Here is a 23,377-nt window from a genome sequence, read left to right as displayed (position 1 = left end):
CAGGAGAGGCGGGGGAGGGTCAGAGGGAGAAGCAGGCTCCCCACCGAGCAGGGAGCCTGATGTGGGACCCAATCCTGGGACTCCAGGATCATGACATGAGCCGAAGGCAGTCACTTAACCAACTAGCCACCCAGGGGCCCACTTTGTTACTCTTTTTACAAGACCTAATCTAATGTTGGTATTTTTCCTCATACCAGGGGAAAAAAAATTTCACCAACTCAAAATTGTTTTTCTTTTTGTACAGTCATGTATTTTTTTTTTTATTCAGGGTTCTGAACAAGGTTCAACCAGTCAAGAACAGGCCTTATCTGCTCAGCACGCTGCTGTTATTAACCTTGCTGGAGTAGGAAGTTTTATGCAATCACAGGCAGCTGGTTGGTATCTTTATACCTTCATATGTTGAATTTACTAAAAATAACTGATCACATAGGGATCTCAATATTTTAATTATTTCTTTTCCTTCTCTTAGGAGCAGTAACTGAGGAAAAAATATGGTTCTATTTAATGCATGAACTATTAAGTTGGTTGATGGCCCTGAGATTTTTTTTTTGTTAATTTGACAGTTGATTAAAAATGTTTTCACCTACATATATTAATAGCAGTTGGGTTTTCCTCACATTACAGTTGGTAAAATTTTATACAGTTATCCAACTTACTAGGAAGCTACCAAAGCTGTTAAATCTTAGTTCTCTGGGTTATTGAGACTGCATTTTTCTTGACTGCATGTCTTTGGTCTCATTGTAGTAGCTTGCAATTGCATGAAAATCAAGACTCAATGGTCAGCATAACTTTTATAAGCCACTTTTATCATTTGTCAAAAAAAAATGAGATTATACTAAATGATTGCTCACCACTTCCAGCAGTAAATGGTGAACCAAAGATTTACCATTAATGAAGATACCTTGTCACTTAAAGACAGTAATTATAACTTTACATTTAATTAAAGTCACTAAGCCACATGTATAAGTAAGCTATGATAGAGTTTGAGGATTGAGTGAACACAGTGTCAACATTTTGGATTATCACTGGGCTTACTGTCATAGTTCTACAACTCCCAGTGTCTGAATTTAGAATAAGCAGGGTCTTACATAATGCCGTACTTCGAGCTTGTGAATTTCCAAATGGAAATTTGTGATCATAAACCTTTACACTCAAGTTAAAAATCTTCTAAAGTGGCTGTTGTACATTTTAGTGGAAAGAATTCTAGGCTGAAAAATCATGAGAATGTTTCTAGCTCTAGACCTGTCAATAATTACTTTTGAGTGAATCACTCAGACCATCTTGGCCTGGAATTTTTTCATCTGTACATTGAGAGGGTTAAACTGATTACTCTGGCCCCCCTCAGCTTGAAAAGAAATAGAATATTGAAGTCTCAGTTCACCACCATTGTTGGCTAGTAGTGTAGTCTGAAACTCATTGTAGCATCTTTTGTTTAAAGCATTTGTCCATCAGTTTTGTCATAATGGGAGTTTGGACTTCTCCCCCTCCCTTTCTTACTTCATTGATTAGATTTTAAAACAACATACTGTATTTTACATTTTTGCAAGAAAGCCTTCTCAACAAAACAGCACTAGTATCAAATTTCATTGTGTTGGAAGAAAAGGGATATAGTGCTTTGGCACCCGGGCACTCCCTTCCCTTTCATATCCAGGAGGTTCTGTAATCAGTGGTACCCTCAACTAACAGGAGACTATACTAAATTTATTCTGAAATGTCTGTGATTTGATACTTAAGATTAATCATACTGATAACTTTTCTATTATTTCATTTTCTGTGTTGTCCTTTTCTAACCCTGGTAGCCTTCAAACTTTTTGACTGGCCTGCTTTCCCCTTCTCCTCTCTGTAGTGTTGTCTCAGCTTGGCTCTGCCGAGAACAGACCTGAGCAAAGCCTTCCTCAGCAGAGATTCCAGCTCTCCTCTGCCTTTCAACAGCAGCAGCAACAGATACAAGTAATCCAGCAACTTCACTCTGATTACATTTTTAAAGATACTCTGCTCCAAAAGTACTTCAGCATACCTTACTCTAGTTTTATTTTACTGTCTTTTAAGACTATACAATAGTAGGTAAATAATTTAGCAAATTTTACTTAAAAGTCTGACATTTTAGCCAGTCAACTTGGAGCACTGAACATATCTTGTACATTTAAGCCATACTCTTCCTAATTTAAATCTTTCATGAAGTGCTGGTGGCACATTAACATACATTTTGTAGTTTCCAGTATTTTTTGAAACAGAGACAGTTGTAAATGCCAATGGTTAACTTTTTGATAATGTACTGCAGAGAAAGGCAAGTATAGCAGTGTTCCTATTAGTAAATGTCCTATCTGTTTTAGAAAGATGTTATTCCATGATTGTAGGAGGTCTGCATATTATAGTTGACTATCTTTGGTATGCAGGGTGGTTTTATATTGCCATAAACTATCATACAACAAAATAGTAACTGAAGTTGCTGAGTTACTACAGTATAGACTGGCAGGGCAAAGTAACAAATATTTTTGAAGTTTACCAAGAACCCATTTTTAAAGCCCTCAGCAGCAGGCTTCTGTGCCACTGGTGCTGTTTGACTGTGCATTGTCTCAGTGTGATATAGTCCCTTTTTGTTATCTTGGTGCTTTCTCCCTTTCAGTTTTGTTGTTTTCATCTCTCAGGAAAAGCACCTTTCCATACGTGCCTACATTTAACATAACTTGACTTTTTTTTCCCCTCCCTTTTGCAGCAGTTGCGATTCTTGCAGCATCAAATGGCTATGGCAGCAGCAGCAGCACAAACAGCTCAGCTACATCGTCATCGGCATACAGGCAGCCAGTCAAAAAGTAAAATGAAGAGAGGCACGCCAACCACTCCAAAATTCTGAGTCTTGCTTTTCTTTTTTTTTTTTTTTCTCTTTTTTAAAAGCATAAGAGCATTGAATCAAAGGATTCTGAGTTTCTACTTCATTTTTTGGTTTTGTTTTTTTAAATGTGTCAGTATTTTACATTGCTAGATGTACAAACTTTATACAAAAGCACAACCCTATAATTTTTCATTAAAAACAGGGAAATGGTTTAACAAACCATTAGGGTTGGTTTGCCTAAGTCATTGCTTTTTAAAAATGGTTTCACTGTACATACTACATCTGGAAGTGACCTAAGAAATACTAGAAACATCTTTCTGAAGAATGTAGTTTGATATTTATTTAGTATAAAAGGTTTGTGCACAGTGTAACAAATACAGTTTTTACAAATCCGTTTTGAAAATGTGGTGGTTTATTTGGGTTTCATACTCTTAATTACTTCATCCATCAGTTTTTTTACTTCTCTGTGTCTGGTAACTGCTCGACTCATACAGTCCTGAAGTTTAGCTCCAGTCAGCCCACTTCCACCTGAAAAATTATTGTGACAACACTTTAAAATGTCTGTTATTTTACTTGTTTAAAAAAAAAAAATCAACATCAAGTTATAATACAAAAAATTCAATAATGTAAGCCAGTGAGACTCTTTCAAGATTTGCAAATTCTGTTTTAACAAGCCCTGCAAGTGATTGATGCATACCATAAGTTTAAGAACCACTGGCAGACAATATAAAAAAGTGAGGAATTTGAGATAACAAAGAAACTGCAGTAAACAGTAAAACCTCTCACATTCCATTTGGCCCTCCCTAATACAAAGAAGCTCACACTAAGTTTTTATTTTACATGTTTAGGGTTAAAATGGAAGGAACATGCCTGGTTTGTGAAGACAACATAGCTTGCCTTCCTCATCCATTACTACTGTTAAGGTTCCAGTTGCCAGATGTTCCTCCTCTCCAGTAGGGTCAACTATGAGCAGAGTACTATTTAAAATACAAGAAAAATATAAATTATCAATCCATGGAACAGTACTGATGTCAGATTTAAAGCCCTAAGACAGAACTGGTGGGAAACCAGAAAAGTTAATAGCAACCTAACATTCTACTACTTGTAAGAATCTTTACCTTTCAAATTTATGAATATATTAAAGAAGGTAGCCTAAGGTAAATCTTCTGTGAAATAATTAACATTACACAGGAATAAGAAAACCAAGAAACAGAACACAAAATTCATCATCCAAATCAGGATGGTTTTGAAAGTATGAGGCTTAGCTAATAATTCTGCAGGGACAACAGTTATAAACCTACGTGTCCAGGGCAAACTAGGATGTACGGTCACTGTGGGCATTTCCTGAAAAGTTAGAAAGCTGAGTAACAATCCATTACCTTAATTACATAATTTTTTTATACATCTGATTAACTTACTCATCAAATACAGCAAAGGAAGTTGCAACTGGATGAGTTCTAATATCCAAATAACTTTTCTTCTTTAAATTAACTTCTGCTAAACCAGTTTCTTCATTTATAGTAACTTCTGGCAGCTGTACTAGAAAAAGGCAAAAATGTGAAGTAAGTCGCTGTAACAAATACAGGTTTCTATGCTTTATTAATTCACTTTTCCCTCTTTAAATTGTTTAGAAGTATTTTTTTTTTAATTAGGACCAATAATTGGGGCGCCTGGGTGGCTCAGTCGGTTAAGTGGCTGCCTTCAGCTCAGGTCGTGATCCCAGGGTCCTGGGATCGAGTCCCACGTCCGGCTCCCTGCTCAGCGGAGAGCCTGCTTCTCCCTCTCCCTCTGCCTGCCACTCTGCCTACTTGTGCTCTCTGTCAAATAAATAAATAAAATATTTTTTAAAAAATAAATATAAAAATTAGGATAATTAAGGTAAATTTAGTGGAAATAAACTTTTTAAATTTAGAAACTGATGAATGATCACTTAATATTAACAAAAACCTTTAAAAAGTTTGATAAAGTTTAACAAAACCGAGTATTCTGACAGAAGGAATGGTGCCTTTTATTAAGGTTGCTTACCATTTTTTAAAGCTGCTAACAAGGCAAATGTACAAGCATCCAAGATGTTCCCATCATAGTCAAGGCAAATGATATCACAGTACAGAACCCAAGAAAGCTAAAACAGAATTTACACAAAGTGTAAATTAAAGGCCTTCTGGTGGGTAGAGCATGGTATTTGTTTCAACTCACAAACCACAGAATCCTTGGTTAGACAAGCATGATGATCTTCAAGGCTCAAAAACTTAAAACTACAAAGTATATGACCAACAAAGTAGACAGGTTTGGTTTAAAAAAAAAAAAAGCTGGCTTTTAACTACCAAGCTGACAAGTGACATCTAGATTTCCATTGAGAGCTACAGATATAGAAGGAATTTGCATTCTTGCTAAGTTAGCAGATGAAAGAAATGCTTTTGGAAGTCCTAAATGAAGTGCAAAACATACTTTCCCACAGAAACCTTAATATATGAAATGGCTAGGCTTTACAATGTTAATAAATCTGTATGTAATCGAATAAGAAAAGCCTCTAGGTCCTAGTCAACTTAGTTCTAAATTTTAGACTTAAAATGTATAGTGTCGATTTACCCTAAACACATCAGCTGATCAGATACTAATCTATATGGAATAAACAACTGACTGAATTATTTGTTGGAAACAGGAAAAAAGTTACCTCAGCTTAAAAAGTAGCTCCCAATTAGGTAATAAAATAAATTACTCAAAACTTTTTTTTATGAAATACACGGTTTATTTAGATAGTTACAGAGTAAGCTAGATTTTTTAAAAAATAAATTCCATCTTAAAACATTCATATTTAAGGTCACTGGTGTATTTTAACTTCCCTGTTCTCTTCCCCTAAAAAACAATTCAGAATTAATAAAACCTCATAGTTTCTTTATTCATCTTACCTTTCCTGTAGAAATGCATAAGTCCTCTTTCTGAATTATCTGTGAACTTGATTTAATAATAAAGCACAATAAATTAAATGTCAAAAACTATCTGCAAATGAATGATAGATGTTATCAGGATGATCTTACTTCTCAATGACATCTGCAATGAACTGGCTAGCCACTTGGGCCTCTTCTCCAGGAGGTCCAGACCGAAATCTCGATGAACACAGAGGTGGTAGATCCACATTAGGAACTGAAAGAAACACTCTGCAGCTATGAACTAAACTTCACATCTGGTTTATGGAAGTTTTATTCTCAATCCACTGCAAAGGTGACTGTAGCCATAGATAGGATTTGCCAAGTGGAAAGCATTGTAATACACCAATTACTTCTTTTCTGGTCTTTGTAATACTCTCAGGCTTAGATAAAATCTATTTCCAACTTTTTTTTTTTCCACACAAATACCAAAAATATAAAAAGCATCTATTAAGGAAGGCTTCAATCCCCAAATCCTTCAGAAAAAAATAAGATTTCTTCCAATATACCTCAATCTGTAACAGCAGATAGCCTTTGTACTCATACCCAACTGATTTTTTAAAATTTTTAAAAAAACTTTTTTTTTAAATGTTGGTACCTACCATACAGAAATTTTTAAAATGTTGGTACCTACCATAAAGAAAAGATGGTCCAAGGCAAGAAGAAAATTGCATAGTGGTATAAATGAATATTTATGGAAACAAAAGTCTGTGATTACAACCCTTTCCTAAGAGATTGTTTTCTTGGTTGATGACATCTGAATGCATAAACAACTGATCAAAGCTGAAAATGTTACAAAATTCTCTTTATCTTGCTTATTAGGCTATCTTCTAACTAAACTTTTCAGGAATCTGCTTCATTCCAATATATTTCTGAATCTTTACATTTTCTTCAATTCAGCTACTAGGTCTGGACTACAATATTATCATTAAATGTGTTATTAAAGTATTTGTATTAAAATTTAAAAAACCATTTAACTTACCAACATATCCTTTATCAGGGGCATCTGTGGGTGGTGCTGCAAATTCCTAGAGAAGCAAACAAATGTTTCAAAGAAGCTATTCGATAATTGTGAAGACAGCTTAGCAATCAGTTATAGAAACCTGCAGCAAAGACCATCTTAGCCATCTACTGTGCTTATTAGGGTAGGGAGTCCTACTGGGCTATAAGGACACTGGCACAAATCCACATATTAGGTCTGCAAGGTTAAAAAGGCAGCATAGCTTAGTTGCCTACATTCTAGTGCTACTAACCAAAATTATATGGGGCTCTTTTAAAAAATACAGTAATTGGTTTTCTTCCTCTCATTTAGTAGCAAAGAATCTGAATTTAAACCCAAGGTGATCCTTACACAGCCAGACTTAGGAAGTGATAAAGTGGTAAGAGCAAAAGCCTGGGACTCACTGACCTGGTTGGAATGTCAGACCCACACTTTTTGTCTGAAGGACTTTAGTCAAATCATAGAACCTCTTACCATTCAACTTTCTCATCTGCAAAATGAGAACTTAATATGACCTATTTTTAAGGGATTCTTAATGAGGGTCAAATGAGATACTGTTAATGTCCCCAGCATAAAAGGTGGCACAATTAAGTGCTCAGATCATATTGTCAGATATCACCCCAGCTTTATCACCCTGAGGAAGAATCTCAACTTAGGTTACTTTAAGTAATTCACAGTGCAACATAGTGAAAAAAGCACAAGCTTTGGAGTCAAAGTTCTAAGTTCTAGTTATGTTCCTGGACGAGTTGCTGAACCTCATGTAAAACAGAAGACAGAAATTATACTTCAACTGATTGTTCTCATGATTAAACTGGTAATTCTGTAATAAAGCATCTAATTTAAGGTGCCTGGAACATAAAAGGTACTCAGTAAACAATGGCTCTTATTCCCTCAAGCCTTTCTCGGGAGCAGTCTTAATTTTCTACATTATTTGCACAGATTAAATGCTATCACTGGATAAAAGGATGTCACCAAAAATCTCAATAACAACCAAATTCTTAAAAAATTAAAGGTAGTGAGGATTTTTAAAATGGTTTCATTTCAGCCCATTTGATGCATGTTCATAAATTAAGAGTCACTGGACTTGGATCATTTTAGGAAATGAAGGATACTAAAAAACTGACACCTGACTGCCTGATCAACAGAAATATAGGTGTAAATTACAATCTAATAAGAACATGAAGCTAATTTGGTAATTCGAATCTCAGTAACATATTAAACCTACCGCCTTAATTCCACAAATTACTGTAGTATTTCCCAGCTTCACTAAAGCGGAACCATCTGCAGTACTAATTGAACCTGAAAAGATAATAAAATGAAAAAGTCCATGGAAAGTTTTCATTTTCTACATAAAATTTTATGTTGCTATATATCTCAGTTGCTTATGAAAATTTATTCCTAGCTCATGTCTTTTTTAAATGATGTAACTATTATAAAATTAGTGTTTTAGGAATTATTCACCTATTCTTGAATTTGAATCATTTGCATTCGGTCACAGAACTGTCCTACAGAAAAAAATCTCTTGACACAAAATCACTGGATTCCATTAGGTATGGTAGAATTTGGCTCAAATATTGTTTAAATGGCTCAGGCTAAAACTCAAGAATGTCATACAAATTAAACTGGAAAATTTTGTGTTTGCAACAAAGTTTAGTAAGTGTAAGATATAAGAAAACCATGTCTTGGAGGTTTTGAAGGAAGAAAGGGAGGAAAACACTTTACAGTTACTTTAACATTTAAAAAGAAGAACATGACAATTGAAACAATAGTTTAAAAAACATCGCAAATAAAATACATGAAAAAACGAGAAAGTCTGAAGCAACTTCAGCATTCTATTTTAGAACTCAAAACATCCTTACCTATGTTGACAGTTGTGGTTCTGAATTCACCAAGTTCTCTTCCATCAGGACGGCAGTTCTCTTTCTAAATAAATTTACATGAAAGTAAATTACATCTACATTTATATTTTACACACACCAGGGAAAACACATGAAACCTCGTTAATTCATATAATTTGAAAAGCACATGATACTGTTACCAAAAGGTACAACCTGTACATAACCACCTTTACTCACCAAAAATCTCCTGTAATACTCCAGAGGTTCCACAGTTCTGAAACATGTTAAAAATATATCTGAGGTAAGTTAATGAATCTTAACATAAATCCAAAAACTGGCAAAGATCATAGGAGTGTGATGATGCAGCATAAATCTCCCCAATTTGAAACTAAGTTTCTTTCATGCATTCTGAAAGTTTATGTTGCCACATATAACTACTAAAAGAGGTACTCTTGCAGCAATAATCACACTCAACTGCGACTCTACCTTAAACAATTACAGGTTGGAGCCCAAAGCCTTTGGGCATCTTTAAAAGAATTAATCCAGTTGCTAAAATAATAATGTCACTTTCGCTCTGAAGCAGGGATTAAGATGAAAAAATTACATCTTTATTTTCACTATCCTGTAACTGAAATTTAGCATATTCTTCAATTATGATTGTAGGCAATAAACCTTTATAAAATATTAGTACCTGCAACTTTAACAACCACAGAGATTAAATGTTTCCGTTTTTACTTTATAGTTGTCGAAGCTTACGTGAAGACTCGTACTCGTTAACTTGGAATTCCAGGAGTTTTAACAGTTACAGACTCCCCACTAGAGTTTAAGAATGTTGTTCAAAGAGCACGTATATATCACTGTATCAAGAACTCGGCGTTTATACAAAAAGAAAGATAACTGCGTCAATACAATTATTTTCCTTTGAAATCTTATGTATTTTATCCATTTAAAAACTTGACTCTGAGAACAAAAATCTACAGGCTTCACCAGAGTGGCACAAAAAAGGCTTAAGTAAAACCTTCCGAAGAAGGCACAATCCTTTTAGAAATAAATCACGGAGGAGAGGAAGCACAAGGTGGCCTGGGGTTCTGATACACTTTTTAAAAAGATTACAACGGTGTCCCCTGGGGCCGCAAGTCCACTACACCAGGCCACAGGCGCTTGCCGCGGGTACTGAACTCTGTACACAGTCCCTTCCATCTCCCCTCTCACTGCGGAGAAAAAGCCCCCTTTCCTTTCACTCCGACCACCTCCAGGTCCTTCCGCCCGTCGCCTGCTTCCATGAGGGAAAGAAATGGGAATCTGGCAGGGTGGCCTCCAGGTGAGAAATATCCCAGCGAAGGGTTAAAGGAAGCCTCCAACCACCAGAGTACAAACACGAGCCCGCCCGCCGCCAACACTCACTTGAACCCGGCCGCCATCTTCCCGCCCGCGCGCGTGCGCCTCACGGGCCTCGCGCTTACGCCGCTTCCAAACTTTCGACAGGGACGCCCGCGCCCTCTTCCCGCTGCTTCAGACGCAAAGAGCTGGGCGCGGGGGGGCTGGTTCCCGGCCCACCTTTGCTCCGAGTGTCTCTAGCCCCGCACGCGTCTAGGCTTCTTTGCCTTGGATGCGTTTTGACGAATCTGCTATTGGGAAAGAGAGTGTGTCTCTTGAGAAACAGTCTGGTAGTTCAGGAGTTTAAGAGAAAACCGACCTTATTGCCAAGAATTGAGTATTGAGTGTGGAGCATTATTCCAAAGTTTCCGCGTCCTTTTCCCGCCTCCATCTTAGGCTGGGCCCTGGGCTTGCCTCCTCCCAAGTAAAGGACTCCCTGCTCAGTCACTGGAGAATTACGTAAACTTTCTGTGTGCTCATTATCCGCACCACGTTACACTTTGCAGGCCCCCGGAGCGGGCTCCAAAGGAGCCGCTTGTGTTGTAGGCTGTGTTGTGGCTCAAGGCCTCCCCACCTTCCTCCTAGGTAGGGTTGCCAGACAGAATACAGGACATCCAATTAAATTTGAATGTCAGATAAACAAAGTAATTTTTTTCCCTATGAGTATACGCCAAATAGTACATGTTATTAGTTCTTACCAGGGGCTGGGGGCAGCGAAGAATGTTTTAGAAATAGATAATGGTGATGGATGCAGAAAAATGTGAATATAATTAGTACCACTGTGCACTGTACATTTAAAATGGTTAAAATGGTAAATTTTATGTTGTATCACAGTTTTTAAAAACTCGTGTAATATACCAAAACCTTTTAAATGGGTGGGTTGTATGGTGTGTGAATTCTATTTTAACAAGGCTGTCAAAAAACTGTCTACTGCTTACCTGAAGTTCAAATTAAGTGGACATTCTGTATTTTTACTTGCTGATTCTGTCAACCCTACAGTGGAACGCAACGCCTTGCCGCGAGGGGGCGGTGTGGGCGGCGGGCGCCAGGCCGGCGCTGTCCCTCTGCCGGCCGGAGGCGGGGCTGCGCGGCCGCGCTTCCGCGTGTGTGTAGGTGCTGGGTAGGGCGGGCGGCGACCTGGGCATGGAGGATGAGTTGGCTCCTGCTGCAGCTGGCGGTGCTCGGCGTGGCGCTGGCGGCCGCAGCCCTGATACTGGTGAGGAGAGGGATGGGGGACCGACGCGGGCATGGGCTCCCTGCGGTCTTGGAGATTCGGCCGCCACGCATCCTCCCCTCTGCACAGCCGTCTTCGACGTATCCCTTCTCCCAAACCTTGACCCCAGGATTTCCTCTCCTAGAATTTCACACCTCCTTTCTTCCCTTTATTTTTATTTCGGAGCTTTACCTCCCTCTGTGCCCAGACCCTTGTACTTTAGTTCACTGTGGGACGTGCTCACCCAGTCTCCACTCGTCCCATGGTCCCCGGACCTCTGTCCACCCGCCCTGTCAGTCCCGGCTTCCTGTCAGTCTCCAAGACTTCCTCCCGGATCTGCAGCCTATGCAGCTCCACCCGGGAAGGTCTTGAGCCCTCAGGATGTGTGTGCTCCCCAGACTCATCCTTTTCCTGATGTGGTTAAGCAGATAGAAGGTGGTGACAGAGCATTGACGAGAACCATCTGTTACAGATCGGAATAAATCAGTGGATCCAGAAGATCAGTAGCGACACAGTAAGACCAAGACACACAGGCCTAGTGTTACCATATGTCGGAGTCGTTACGTCCCAAAATTAAACATTCTATATTCGCTGCCTCTAAAGGAGGCAGTACAATAGAATTCAAACTCGGATTTTCTTTGCCATTACTCTGGAAATAGAAACATTGTAAACACTTGCTGATCCATTAGTAATAGACAGTTTGCCAAGTGAGCTTTCTCCCATATAATTTGGAAATAGCCTGCCATCCAGTTCGTACATGGAGAGGTTTCAGCTTCCTCGACACCCAGATGGGCCACCTAGATAGCACTGCTAGGAAGGCCATTCTTCCATCTTGCCAGGTTTGCAAACTCACAGTGTAGAAGCAATTTAATAGAGAAAAACCAGTGTGTCCTGACTTCTTCAGTGATTTGTATCTGGGTGAGAAAGGGGTTTTTTCAGGTTTTTGAGCAAGTCAGGTTGTTGGTGGGGCAGAATTTTGACAGAATCCTAGATTGAATCTGCTTGTTAAATCTCTGTTGCACAGAGTTAAATGGATGCATTATGAGGGTGTACTGCAAGTATTTGATCCCACTAGCTTGAAGTGATTATAAGAGCTACCATTTATAGAGGACTTATAATATGCCGGTTGTTGTATTCAGTGTTTAACAGGGGTTATCTTGTGTATCTTTAAAACAATGCTGACATAAATGTTATCATCATTAGCTTCATTTGATGAGGAGACTGAGATTGGAGAGTATGTATGTACATATGAAATTTATATTATGTATATTAAGTATATTATGTATAAAAATGTCACACAGCTAGTGGACCTTCATTTGTTTAAAATGCCAGAGCAGGAAATCATTATTAAAAAGAAAAAAAAAAAACCTAGTTTCATATATATCCACTTTCCATACATACTCTTCCTCACCCCACTTCCTTTCTGAATTATTTTGAAGCATATCCAAGATCTAACACTTTATCTGTAAACCCTCAACATTTATCTTTAAAGACACCCCTTTTTATATGTAACCATAATAAAGTTATAATGGATTCTTAAAAAATTTTAACCATTATTCAATGATTTCAAACATCCCGTCAGTTCAGATGCCTCATGTATGTTTTAGTATAGTCATTTGTTCGATTAAGCATTCACACACACTTAGCACTGTGTTGATGTCTCAAGTATCTTAATCTGTAGCAATTTGTCCTTTTTTTTTCTTTTTTTCCCTTGTCTTTAATAAGTAGTCATTTGTCCTGTAGAATTTCTCACACTCTGGATTTTATTGATTGCATCCCCTTGGTAACTTTTAACACCTTACTCTGTCCCCTGAATTTCCTATAAACTGGTAGTAACATTTAGAGACTTAATCAAATGCATGTTTGAATTTTTTAATCAAAAAAAGTATGTGACTGGGCGCCTGGGTGGCTCAGTTGGTTAAGCGACTGCCTTCGGCTCAGGTCATGATCCTGGAGTCCCGGGATCGAGTCCCGCATCGGGCTCCCTGCTCGGCAGGGAGCCTGCTTCTCCCTCTGACCCTCCCCCTCTCATGTGCTCTCTGTCTCTCTCATTCTCTCTGTCTCAAATAAATAAATAAAATCTAAAAAAAAACAAACAAAAAAAAGTATGTGACTGATGCTGAATACTTCCTCTTATATCATATCGGAAGGCTTGTAATATCTGATTTTCTCTGGTGTTAAGATGGATCCAGGGATTCAGGAATTTTGTTAGCCTGACTCACCAATTGTATAGTTTGTCAACCTAAATCCATATTTCTCTGGGGGTTGCAAAGTGCAGATTCTAATTGTATAATTCCTTTTTCATGTATTACCTAGAATTCTGTAATGAAAAAAATTTCATTCTCAGCTATTCAATTACTCTGAAATATCTTTCATATATAAAAGGTAAGTTTTATAAAAGGCAAGTTTTCAAAATAATGAGATGATTCTCTGGCATCTTACAAAGAGCACTGATTCCTTTCAGTAGGAAACTGAATTTAGAAATCACAGTATCTGGACACTGGGGTGCAGAATAGGAACTCTTAGCCACTAGTCAGGATACTGCCTCCATGCTCCTACTAATCAAAGCAAATTCAATTTCAGTATGTACCCGATGGAATATTATAAATGGTCACCACATTAAAAATGAGTAGCATTCCAAAAATTTGTGAATTGACTATTTTAAAAGCAGAAAGTGTACCACTAGAAACAATGTTACAAAGAATGGTTATTTCCAAAGCTAGTTCCCAAATAAATATGGAAGGGGGCTATCTAATGTTAGTAGTGAATGGTGCCAGAGCCTACAAGTTTGATACTTTACTTCAAAAAATAATGTATTCTGAATTCAAATCTGGGATAAGTGTCAAGAATATTCTTAAGCATTACTGGTCCCTACTATGGGGATAGAGGGGTCTTCCTTTCATACCCTGGGTCAGTCTGGTCCTAGATGGGAGGTCCGCCCTCACTCCATACATTCCACCTGCACTGTGAACTTATTCTCTGTCACATATAGGCTCCAAGTAGGAATGGGACCTCACAGTGTGTTTGCCAGGGATTGGGGGTTCAGGGCATCTTAGAGTGGATTGTATTTCTGTAGTGACTATTCCCTATTAGATCTAGGATGACAGAGGCCTGAGGATGACAGGTGGGAAGAGACAGGGAGCCTCCTAAGGCATTAGTTCCTTACCAATGGAAGAAAGGACAATAATGAGTTCCTAAGTAAGGGATTTGAATTTTGGTGTCACCTCCAGACCACTGTTAATGGATTAAAAACTGAGAGTAAATATTCCACCAAAAAAAAAAAAAAAACAAAACCACAGAAATGATGTATTCTTATGTAACAAATCTTAAAAAAAAAGTGAACATAGCATAATTTCTTGTTAACATCCTGCTTTTAGATTTCCTTTGTTGCATTTATAACTGCTACGAAAATGCCACACGTCCATCAACATGAAGAAGAGAGGTTCTTCTTAAATGCCAGAGGACAGAAGGAAACATTGCCCAGCATCTGGGACTCACCTACCAAACGGCTGTCTGTTGTCGTGCCTTCATACAATGAAGAAAAACGGTGTAAGCCCGATTTCATTTTTTGGGTAAGGGGTCACTGGGAAGAAAAGGAAATTTAAAGTATGGACTTTACTGTCTTTGCCAGAACGTTAATAGATGTGGGCTATGGTGAGTGCATAGTTCATAAGAGGGGAAATTGTAGTTCATAAGAGGGGAAACAAATACTAGCTGTAAAAGATAGGGTCAGCATCATGAAGTCATAGGCCTGAAGTGTTCTAGAGAAGCAATAAGCCAGATGTGAACAGAAAACAGACCTTCCAGATGGGAAAGGCCACTGAAGGAGAAGTCCCAGAGGGACCTGTTAGACCATTCAGACTTTTTCCATATGTAAACTGCATGCTTGGGGCCTTGGCAAATTGTTTTCAAAAGCAATTTTTCATACATTTTTTTTTTCTTTAAGTGCCTGTAATGATGGATGAAGCTCTGGGCTATCTAGAGGAGAGACAGGTATCGTGTTTTCTCTTTCAATATGATGTCTCTAATTAAAACTAGACTAGATCACCAACTTGTAGATTGCAGGCTAGATCCTCTCTGAGAGGCAGTGCCAGCCAAGCCTGGGTCATCAAGGTCACCGGGCCTCCCATGCTCAGCTTGCTGCCTGCTGTCAGGTGTTAGCAAGCAAGCCCAGCACGTGGCTCCCTGCCTCTAGAAGCAGGTGGGTGAACCCAGAACAAACAGAAAGCTGAAATTTCTTATGGACCCTCCCGCCCACTTTTTATCTTCTTGCCTGGTGATGTATTTAAAATTGAATATGTCTGCAGACTTTGTGTGGTCACACGATGCTCTTTTTACTTTGGTGACTTTTTATTTTTTTTTAAAGATTTTATTTATTTATTTGAGAGACAGAGAGAGCATGAGAGGAGGGAGGGTCAGAGGGAGAAGCAGACTCCCCACTGAGCAGGGAGCCAGATGTGGGACTCGATCCAGGGACTCCGGGATCATGACCTGAGCTGAAGGCAGTCGCTTAACCAACTGAGCCACCCAGGCGCCCATTTGTGACTTTTTAAAAAGATGTTTATTTGAAAAATATTTAAAATGAGAGTGAAATGATTGTTTTTCTTTATTATTCAGAGGAGTTCCCCTCATTTATTTTCTCTTTCCCCGCATGAGGAGAAGAAAAGTAATATGTGTCCTTGTTTTATATCTAATCAGCTGCTATTGGAATCTTGGAGAGTTTAAGGAAACAAATGAGCTTTGTGGCTGGTTCTTTTTTTTTTTTTAAGAAAATTCCTTGTTTTGATTTACTTTGGTTTTAGGCTTTACATGTAAAAGGAAGATAGGAGATTCATTAAAAGAGAGGGGGCCACATTCAAAACTTGAGTTTAAAGAAAAGAGGGAGAAAGGGGCACCAGGCTGGCTCAGTCAGTGGAGCATGTGACTCTTAATCTTGGATTTCTGAGTTCAAGCTCCATGTTGGATGTAGAGATTACTTAAAAATAAAATCTTTAAAAAAGAAAAAGTAAAAGAGGGAGGGAATGGAGCCTTTATTACATATGAGGCTTCTATCTCTTCTATGATGTGTGTTAACCACATGGATGAGAAAACAGGCCAGAAGATCATAAGGCTAAGAAATAGTGTAGCCAGGTTAGAATTACATGTTCTAACCTCCAACCTCACGGACTTTTTTCTCATACACGTTTGTAGCGTCTCTCAGAAGTGCTTAGCACCACAAGCACCTGGCTGCTCCCACCGATTTGGTGGGGGGTTGGGGGGGGAGGTGACGACACACTCACGGGTGTTCAGTTCGTGTTTGCCTTCTGCTCCTGTCCAGCATCTTTCCTCCTTTTGGTTCTTGGCCTTTTTATTTTATGTGGTTTGTACACTTATTCATATTCATGTTTATATGTATCACACTAAAACAATTGTTATTTAAACTCCTTGCAATTTTATCAGAATTCTTGATGACATTTATGCCAAATTGTGGTATTTCATTTTTGTTTCTTGCAGAAGCAAGATCCTACATTCACTTATGAGGTGATAGTGGTTGATGATGGCAGCAAAGACCAGACTTCAAAGGTAAGTGAACTTGCTTTTAGGATTGCCAGTAGGTAGAGAAAATAGAGTACTTTAGCAGATGGAAAGTCTTATTTCCAACTCCTCAGAGATTGCCAGAGCTGTGCCAGCACACTCTATTGTTACAGCGTGGGTAGTCAGAAAGGCAGAGGGATTTCACCTATGGAAAGCTGGAAAATATACCTGCTGTTCCACCACTCCATAAGACCAGGGAAGCTCTGAAGATCACCAAGTCGGGAGAAAACATGCACAATTCACCATGGCCACTGGGAGCCTTCTTTGCCTACCAATATGTGATTCCTTTTTCCTAAGCACAGTTTTTTTTCTTTATGCTCCACCTTGCCTTACAATTTCTAAAGCAGTCATGCAAATAGAAAGATGCCTTCATATCTGGCACTGGGTATCAGATATGTCCTTTGTCATACCTCCATCTAGATTTACCCATGGGATGTAACAAGTGTCTTAAGAGTGTGGTCCCCTCCCAGTCCTGCATTCTTAGACCTATAGCTACTGAGCTGCTAGAAAAAATAAAAGCTGGTCTGCCAGGAGTGAGAATAACTTCACACTCCCTATGGAAATGAGGGTCAAAGGAGAGAGTATTGGGGCGCCTGGCTGGTCAGTCAGTAGAGCATGCGACCCTTGATCTTGGAATTGTGAGTTCAAGGCCCATGTTGGTCATGGAGCCCTACTTAAAAGGGGGGTGGGGGGCGCCTGGATGGCTCAGTTGGTTAAGCATCTAACTCCTGATCTCAGCTCAGGTCTTGCTTTCAGCGACGTGAGTTCAAGCCCCGCATTGGGCTCTACACTGGGCATGGAGCCTATATAAAAAATAAAATAAAATAAAAAATAAAAAAGAGAGAAAGAGGATGCTGTTGATGAAGAGAGATAAGATAGAAAAGCTGTGTGGAAAAGCAAAGGGTTCTTACTTTCCTTAACTTCTCTTTCCTTTACTTCTCTTACCACAGTGGATTGATGCCTAATCGAGTGATGAAAAGACATACACAGCAAATACAGATCACCGTTTCATGGCTTTGATTATAAATCAAAAAGTAATGGCAAGAGCACTTGGGTGGCTCTGCGGGTTAAGTGTTCAACTCTTGGTTTCAGCTCAGATCATGATCTCAGGGTTGTGAGATCAAGCCCCACATCGGGATACACACTCAGTGGGGAGTTTGCATCCCCTCTCCCTGACTCACACACACTCTCTCTCTCAAAATAAATAATCTTTAAAAAAAAAAAAAAAAGTAATGGCAGTTGAGTGGAAAGATTTTGGGGAACATGGTCCAGGATATGAACAACAACTCTGGGTAGTAAGATCAGTTGCTGACAAGTAAACAAGTCGCTAAGCAGTACGAGGGGGGTGGCAATCACAAGTGTGTACCAGTCGATCAGTGCATCGATTTTATTTTCTCTAGCAGCTCATTAGCATAAATAAAGGAGGCAGAATAAGAAAGAGCCGCTGCCTGTTCTGGTGGTACCTCTGCAGGAAAGCAAATTGTGACTTCAACCTAGTAGGTCATTACTGGTTCTTGGCACCAGGAATTCAACAACTCTGGGCCACTAAAATGTACAGTGAGTATAATCTAGTCACAAGAAGAAAGCAACTGGAATAGCAGTATTTAAGCCAAACTCAGAAACGCAGCTTATGTCACTGTCTTGGAATCCAAGTTAATATTATTCTGACTTTTATATAATTTGACAGGTAGCTTTTAAATATTGCCAGAACTACGGAAGTGACAAGGTACGAGTGATAACGCTGGTGAAGAATCGTGGGAAAGGCGGAGCTATTAGGATGGTAATACATAGTTTCAACATTTGTATCTAAAATATAAACATTTTTTTAATGACTTCTTTTGCAGACTATAGTACATTTGCATTTTATAGCTAGCTAGTTGAATACCACCGTTTCAAGATAGTGGTAAATTAGTTTTAGTAAGAACTTAATACAATTTTGTATATATAATGTGATCAAATCTTAAAAATCATGCCATATTTATAACATATTGGGTAATTCAGGAGACTGTGCTTATCTTAATCAAAGTTTAAAATGTTACCATTCTAAGTAATGGCAGTCCAGGCCTTGTTGAACACGGTGTCATCAGAAACCCTGCCTCCTAAGTTTGCACTCCCTCTTCCTCATGCTCACAAGGTGACTCCTGGAGCACTAGCCATTACACCCACATTCCGGACAGGAAGGAGAAGGGCAAAGGCAGAAGATATATGCTGGCTGGTTTGCCCCCTTTAGGGAGCTTTCCCAGAAGCTGCACCCAGTGACTTACTTAATGCTCAGTAGCCAGAACAGTGTCACAAGGAAAACTGAGAAATGTTTCTTCTAACATGTTCATTTCTGACCTAATCAGAGATCCATTAGTAAAAAAGAAGGAAAGAATAGATATTGAGTAGGTAACTAGCAATTTCGGGCATGTGTCAAGCAGACTTGACAAAGGAGATGTCACCAAAGCCAAGCCTCCCACAGTGATGAACGCTGGCTTCCACTTGGTTATTCCACTTGATTGGTTATTTTGAGTAAATTAACCAGTTCAGCATAATTATCACATTTAATCCTCCTCATGTTGTCTCATGAGTTAGGTCCTATTATTTCAATTAGGTAGATGAGGGAAGTGATGCATAGGTAGGTAAAGTAACTTGCTCAAGGTCACATAGTTACTAATAGATAGAATGAAGATTTATTAGGTTAGTACCCTGAAATCCACACTCTTAACCTAACCTCTCTGATAGTGTGTGGGAAAAGTTGAGAGAAGAGCATGCCAGTCAGCAAAGTAAGAAGACAGAAGTCAGAACTCTTAGAATATGTACTGGGAGCAGTGAGTTTGCTCTGAATCATAGGATATGCAAAAAGGAGAGAAAAGAAAATAGGTGGGGCATGATATATCATGGTGGCCTTTAAATCTATCCATCCACTTATTTATTCAGCCAACACTGGAGTGCCTACTACATGCCTAGTACCTCATTAGAGATACTGAGATGCAGGTCAACCAGGGGCGCCTGGGTGGCTCAGTCGGTTGAGTGCCCGACTCTTGGTTTTAGCTCAGGTTGTGATCTCATGGGTCTGGGATTGAGACCCATGTCAAGCCCTGCATGGGGGCTCCAAACTCAGCGGGGAGTCTATTTGAAGATCGCCACTCCCTCTGCCCCTCTCCCGACTTGAGTGGCATGCTCTCTCTCTCTCTCTAAAATAAATAATTAAAAAAAAAAAAAAAAAAAAAAAAGGGCGCCTGGGTGGCTCAGTTGGTTGAGCGACTGCCTTCGGTTCAGGTCATGATCCCAGGGTCCTGGGATCGAGTCCCACATCGGGCTCCCTGCTCTGCGGGGAGCCTGCTTCTCCCTCTCCCACTCCCCCTGCTTGTGTTCCCTCTCTCGCTGTGTCTCTCTCTGTCAAATAAATAAATAAAATCTTTAAAAAAAAAAAAAAAACATTGTATCCTTAAGGATATCGTTTAGTAGTGTTGTAAACACTGTAATAGAAGTATATGCAAAATGCTGGCTTCGCCTTCCATCTGGGGGAGCAGCAGCAAAGACTTCTCAGAGGAGGTAAATTCTGCACTGAATCTTCAAGGAGGACTAGGAATTATCCAGGCACAAGTTGGGGCAGGGAGCTTGCAGAAGAGGGACATGACCAAAGATATGAAAGAAAGTGTCACAGTAAGAAGCTGCTAGTGGTGCCTTGGGTTGACTTTATAGGGATGAGGTCAGAGGGGGAGATGGGTTCAGACCCTGAACTTTTAGGCTAGGGATGTTCTGACTCTGACCTCAGACAGAGTGACAGTGGCCAGCACAGTAATGTAAGCAAGGTGCAAGGAATTGTTACCTGGATCATGATGGTGACACAGCAGCCAAAGAGGAGAGGACAAATGGGGGGGGGGGGGTGTTAAAAATGAGGTAGAATTGTATCAGGTGATCGGGGAGAGGAATAATTTAACTTTGGCCTTGGGTGACTGAGAGGAGGAGGATGTCATTTATAGGAGGAATGAAACACTGGTGGAGGAGCTGGTTTAAAAGACAGTATCATTAATTGAGTTTGAGCCATATTAAGTTTGAGATACCAAGTAGTGGTGTCCAGAAGAGCGTGGTAGAGTGTGAGTGAGTACTTCACATGCATCAGATGATAGCTGAACCTGTTAAGGTGACAAGGAAGAAGGTATAGAGAAAAAGGACAACTGGAAACCAAGCCTCGGGGAAATGAAGCATGTAAGGATGAGCCATCCGAGCAGTGAGAGGGGATAGGGTGGGATTGAATGGAAAAGAATGGGAGGCGCCAACATAGGCTGCTTTTTCAACAAGTTGGGCAGTGAAGTGAAGGCCATCGTTGGTACAGTGGAGAGTAGCAGTCATTAAAGAACCTCCTTTAAAAATAATAAAGTGGGGGAGGGTATGTGCTATGGTGAACACTGTGAACTGTGCAAGACTGTTGAGTCACAGATCTGTACCTCTGAAACAAATAATGCAATATATGTTAAGAAAAAAAAAGAAGAAGATAGCAGGAGGGGAAGAATGAAGCGGGGGAAATCGGAGGGGGAGACGAACCATGAGAGACGATGGACTCTGAAAAACAAACTGAGGGCTCTAGAGGGGAGGGGGGTGGGAGGATGGGTTAGCCTGGTGATGGGTATTAAAGAGGGCACATTCTGCATGGAGCACTGGGTGTTATGCACAAACAATGAATCATGGAACACTGCATCAAAAACTAATGATGTAATGTATGGTGATTAACATAATAAAAAATTTTTAAAAAATAATAAAGTGGCTTAAACAAGATTGAAAGCCAAAGGCATTTTTCCATAATGCTAAATAATTACCCCAGTTCGCTCTTAATGTCTGTCTTTGAAATAATCCTTTGGTTCTTTTTTTGGGGGGGGGTGGCTTTTTGTCTAGATGTTAAATAAAATATTTTTATTCTGCTTTTTTTTTTAAAGATTTTATTTATTTAATCATGAGAGATAGAGAGAGAGAGAGAGAGGCAGAGAGAGAAGCAGGCTCCCATGGAGCAGGGAGCCCCATGTGGGACTCGATCCCAGAACCCTGGGATCATGACCTGAGCCGAAGGCAGACGCTCAACCATCTGAGCCACCCAGGTGCCCTTTATTCTGCTTTTTCACCTGTATTCTAATGGATATGATTTTTTTTTAATTATAGAAATTAGTTAGTGGGTTTATCCTGTAGAATAAATGATCAAAATTTTGTCTACATTTCTCTTATCTATATTCATACTGTTAAGTGATATCACAGGCTATATTCTCCTATATCAAACCATACATATATTTATACTTAAGAAACAGTGAATTCACTCAAATGGACCATGAATTAAGAGTTTTTATTTCCATGTGAAATATACACTCAGTCATATTCACAAAAAACCAATCAATTCAATATTGAGAGGCATAATTTTGCTAAGTGTTAGATCCCTCAAATAACATACAATAGTATTTGGATATATCTACATTTCCCAAAATTTAGTGATATTGCATATTTCTTTATTCAGTAATTAATTTAAACTAATTTAGATTCCAGGGGCACCTGGAATAAGGTTGGTTAAGCGTCTGCCTTCACCTCAGGTCATGATCTCATGGTCCTGGGATCAAGCCCCACGTCTGGCTGCCTGATCAGCGGGGAGTCTGTTTCTCCCTCTGCCCCTCCCCCCTCCTCATGCTTGCTCTCTCTCTCTCTCTCTCTCAAATAAATAAAATCTTTAAAAAAAAAACAAAAACTTTAGATTCCATAATAAAGAATACTAAAGACCTGTCATCTTAGGATGTGTTTCACAGCAAGTTTATATATATTACATTTGTTCAATCCACCCATAAATATGCTCTTCATATGCTGCCCTAAAATAGCCCGGATACATATACAATACATATATATGATAGCTATTTTACTTTTTTTGTTTTTATTGATGTAGGACATCTTTTTTTTGTCCAAATCTATTTTCTTACCATATTTTATAAGGTATTAGTGGTATGATCTCACAAAGTTTTTTTTTTTTCTTTTTTTTTAAAGATTTTATTTATTTATTTGAGAGAGAGAGAATGAGAGAGAGCACATGAGAGGGGGAAGGGTCGGAGGGAGAAGCAGACTCCCCGCCGAGCAGGGAGCCACATGTGGGACTCGATCCCGGGACTCCAGGATCATGACCTGAGCCGAAGGCAGTCGCTTAACCAACTGAGCCACCCAGGCGCCCTCACAAAGTTTTTAAAACCATTAAATAGGCATTAGATACGTTTGGAAGAATCTTATCAATGTAATGTGTTTTCAGGGAACTTTGGCCTCCTGCCATTTCACACCTAATATTAGATATTAGACTATCTAATATTAGCTATTTTAAGTAAAGCAAAACAAACTGACATGTCATTGAATTTAACCTTAATTTTAAGCAACTTTCTTTTAATTAAAATGTTTAAATACAGGGTATATTCAGTTCTCGAGGAGAAAAGATCCTGATGGCAGATGCTGATGGAGCCACAAAGTTTCCAGATGTTGAGAAATTAGAAAAGGGACTGAATGATCTACAGCCTTGGCCCGTGAGTATAAGAATATAGCTTAAATGATCTTCAGTCAAGAAAACAGGTAGTCTAAAGTAACGTTAAAATGGAATTTACATATAAATTAAAAAAT

At 39.1% G+C, this 23,377-nt stretch overlaps 3 protein-coding genes across 16 annotated transcripts in view; 2 read left to right on the top strand and 1 right to left on the bottom strand.

Moving 5' to 3' along the window:
* Positions 1-3,236, top strand: part of SUPT20H (SPT20 homolog, SAGA complex component) — a 39,419-nt gene extending 36,183 nt beyond the window's left edge. For 7 of the 11 annotated variants that reach the window (XM_031028889.2, XM_031028893.2, XM_031028894.2 and 4 more), the window contains 3 exons: positions 269-374; positions 1,847-1,950; positions 2,717-3,236. In XM_031028889.2, coding sequence (XP_030884749.1) covers positions 269-374; positions 1,847-1,950; positions 2,717-2,854 — 348 coding nt within the window. In that variant the 3' untranslated portion in view covers positions 2,855-3,236. The remainder of the gene's footprint in view (positions 1-268; positions 375-1,846; positions 1,951-2,716) is intronic. The other 4 variants (XM_031028902.2, XM_031028896.2, XM_031028901.2 and 1 more) reach the window with 1 other exon arrangement.
* Positions 3,148-10,319, bottom strand: EXOSC8 (exosome component 8). Its single transcript, XM_006734025.3, has 11 exons — positions 10,003-10,319; positions 8,836-8,872; positions 8,620-8,683; positions 7,986-8,059; positions 6,743-6,788; positions 5,872-5,977; positions 5,743-5,788; positions 4,859-4,955; positions 4,252-4,372; positions 3,704-3,810; positions 3,148-3,361 (listed from the first exon to the last, which is right to left on the bottom strand). The coding sequence occupies exons 1-11, from the start codon at positions 10,017-10,019 to the stop codon at positions 3,246-3,248; spliced, it is 831 nt and encodes a 276-aa protein (XP_006734088.1). The 5' UTR covers positions 10,020-10,319; the 3' UTR covers positions 3,148-3,245.
* Positions 10,320-11,034: 715 nt separating this feature from the next.
* The window catches only part of ALG5 (ALG5 dolichyl-phosphate beta-glucosyltransferase), a 37,441-nt gene continuing 25,098 nt past the window's right edge, over positions 11,035-23,377 (top strand). Inside the window, exons 1-6 of one of the 4 annotated variants that reach the window (XM_081814850.1) lie at positions 11,035-11,191; positions 14,566-14,737; positions 15,135-15,181; positions 16,682-16,750; positions 18,450-18,542; positions 23,170-23,283. In XM_081814850.1, coding sequence (XP_081670976.1) covers positions 11,126-11,191; positions 14,566-14,737; positions 15,135-15,181; positions 16,682-16,750; positions 18,450-18,542; positions 23,170-23,283 — 561 coding nt within the window. In that variant the 5' untranslated portion in view covers positions 11,035-11,125. Of the gene's footprint in view, positions 11,192-14,565; positions 14,738-15,134; positions 15,182-16,681; positions 16,751-18,449; positions 18,543-23,169; positions 23,284-23,377 lie in introns of those variants that run through there. The other 3 variants (XM_081814852.1, XM_081814853.1, XM_081814854.1) reach the window with 3 other exon arrangements.

This window comes from Leptonychotes weddellii, chromosome 3, assembly GCF_054177405.1.
Source record: "Leptonychotes weddellii isolate Sample4059 chromosome 3, ASM5417740v2, whole genome shotgun sequence".
Classification (NCBI taxonomy): Eukaryota; Metazoa; Chordata; class Mammalia; order Carnivora; family Phocidae; genus Leptonychotes; species Leptonychotes weddellii.
This window is presented reverse-complemented; position numbering and strand designations above follow the sequence as displayed.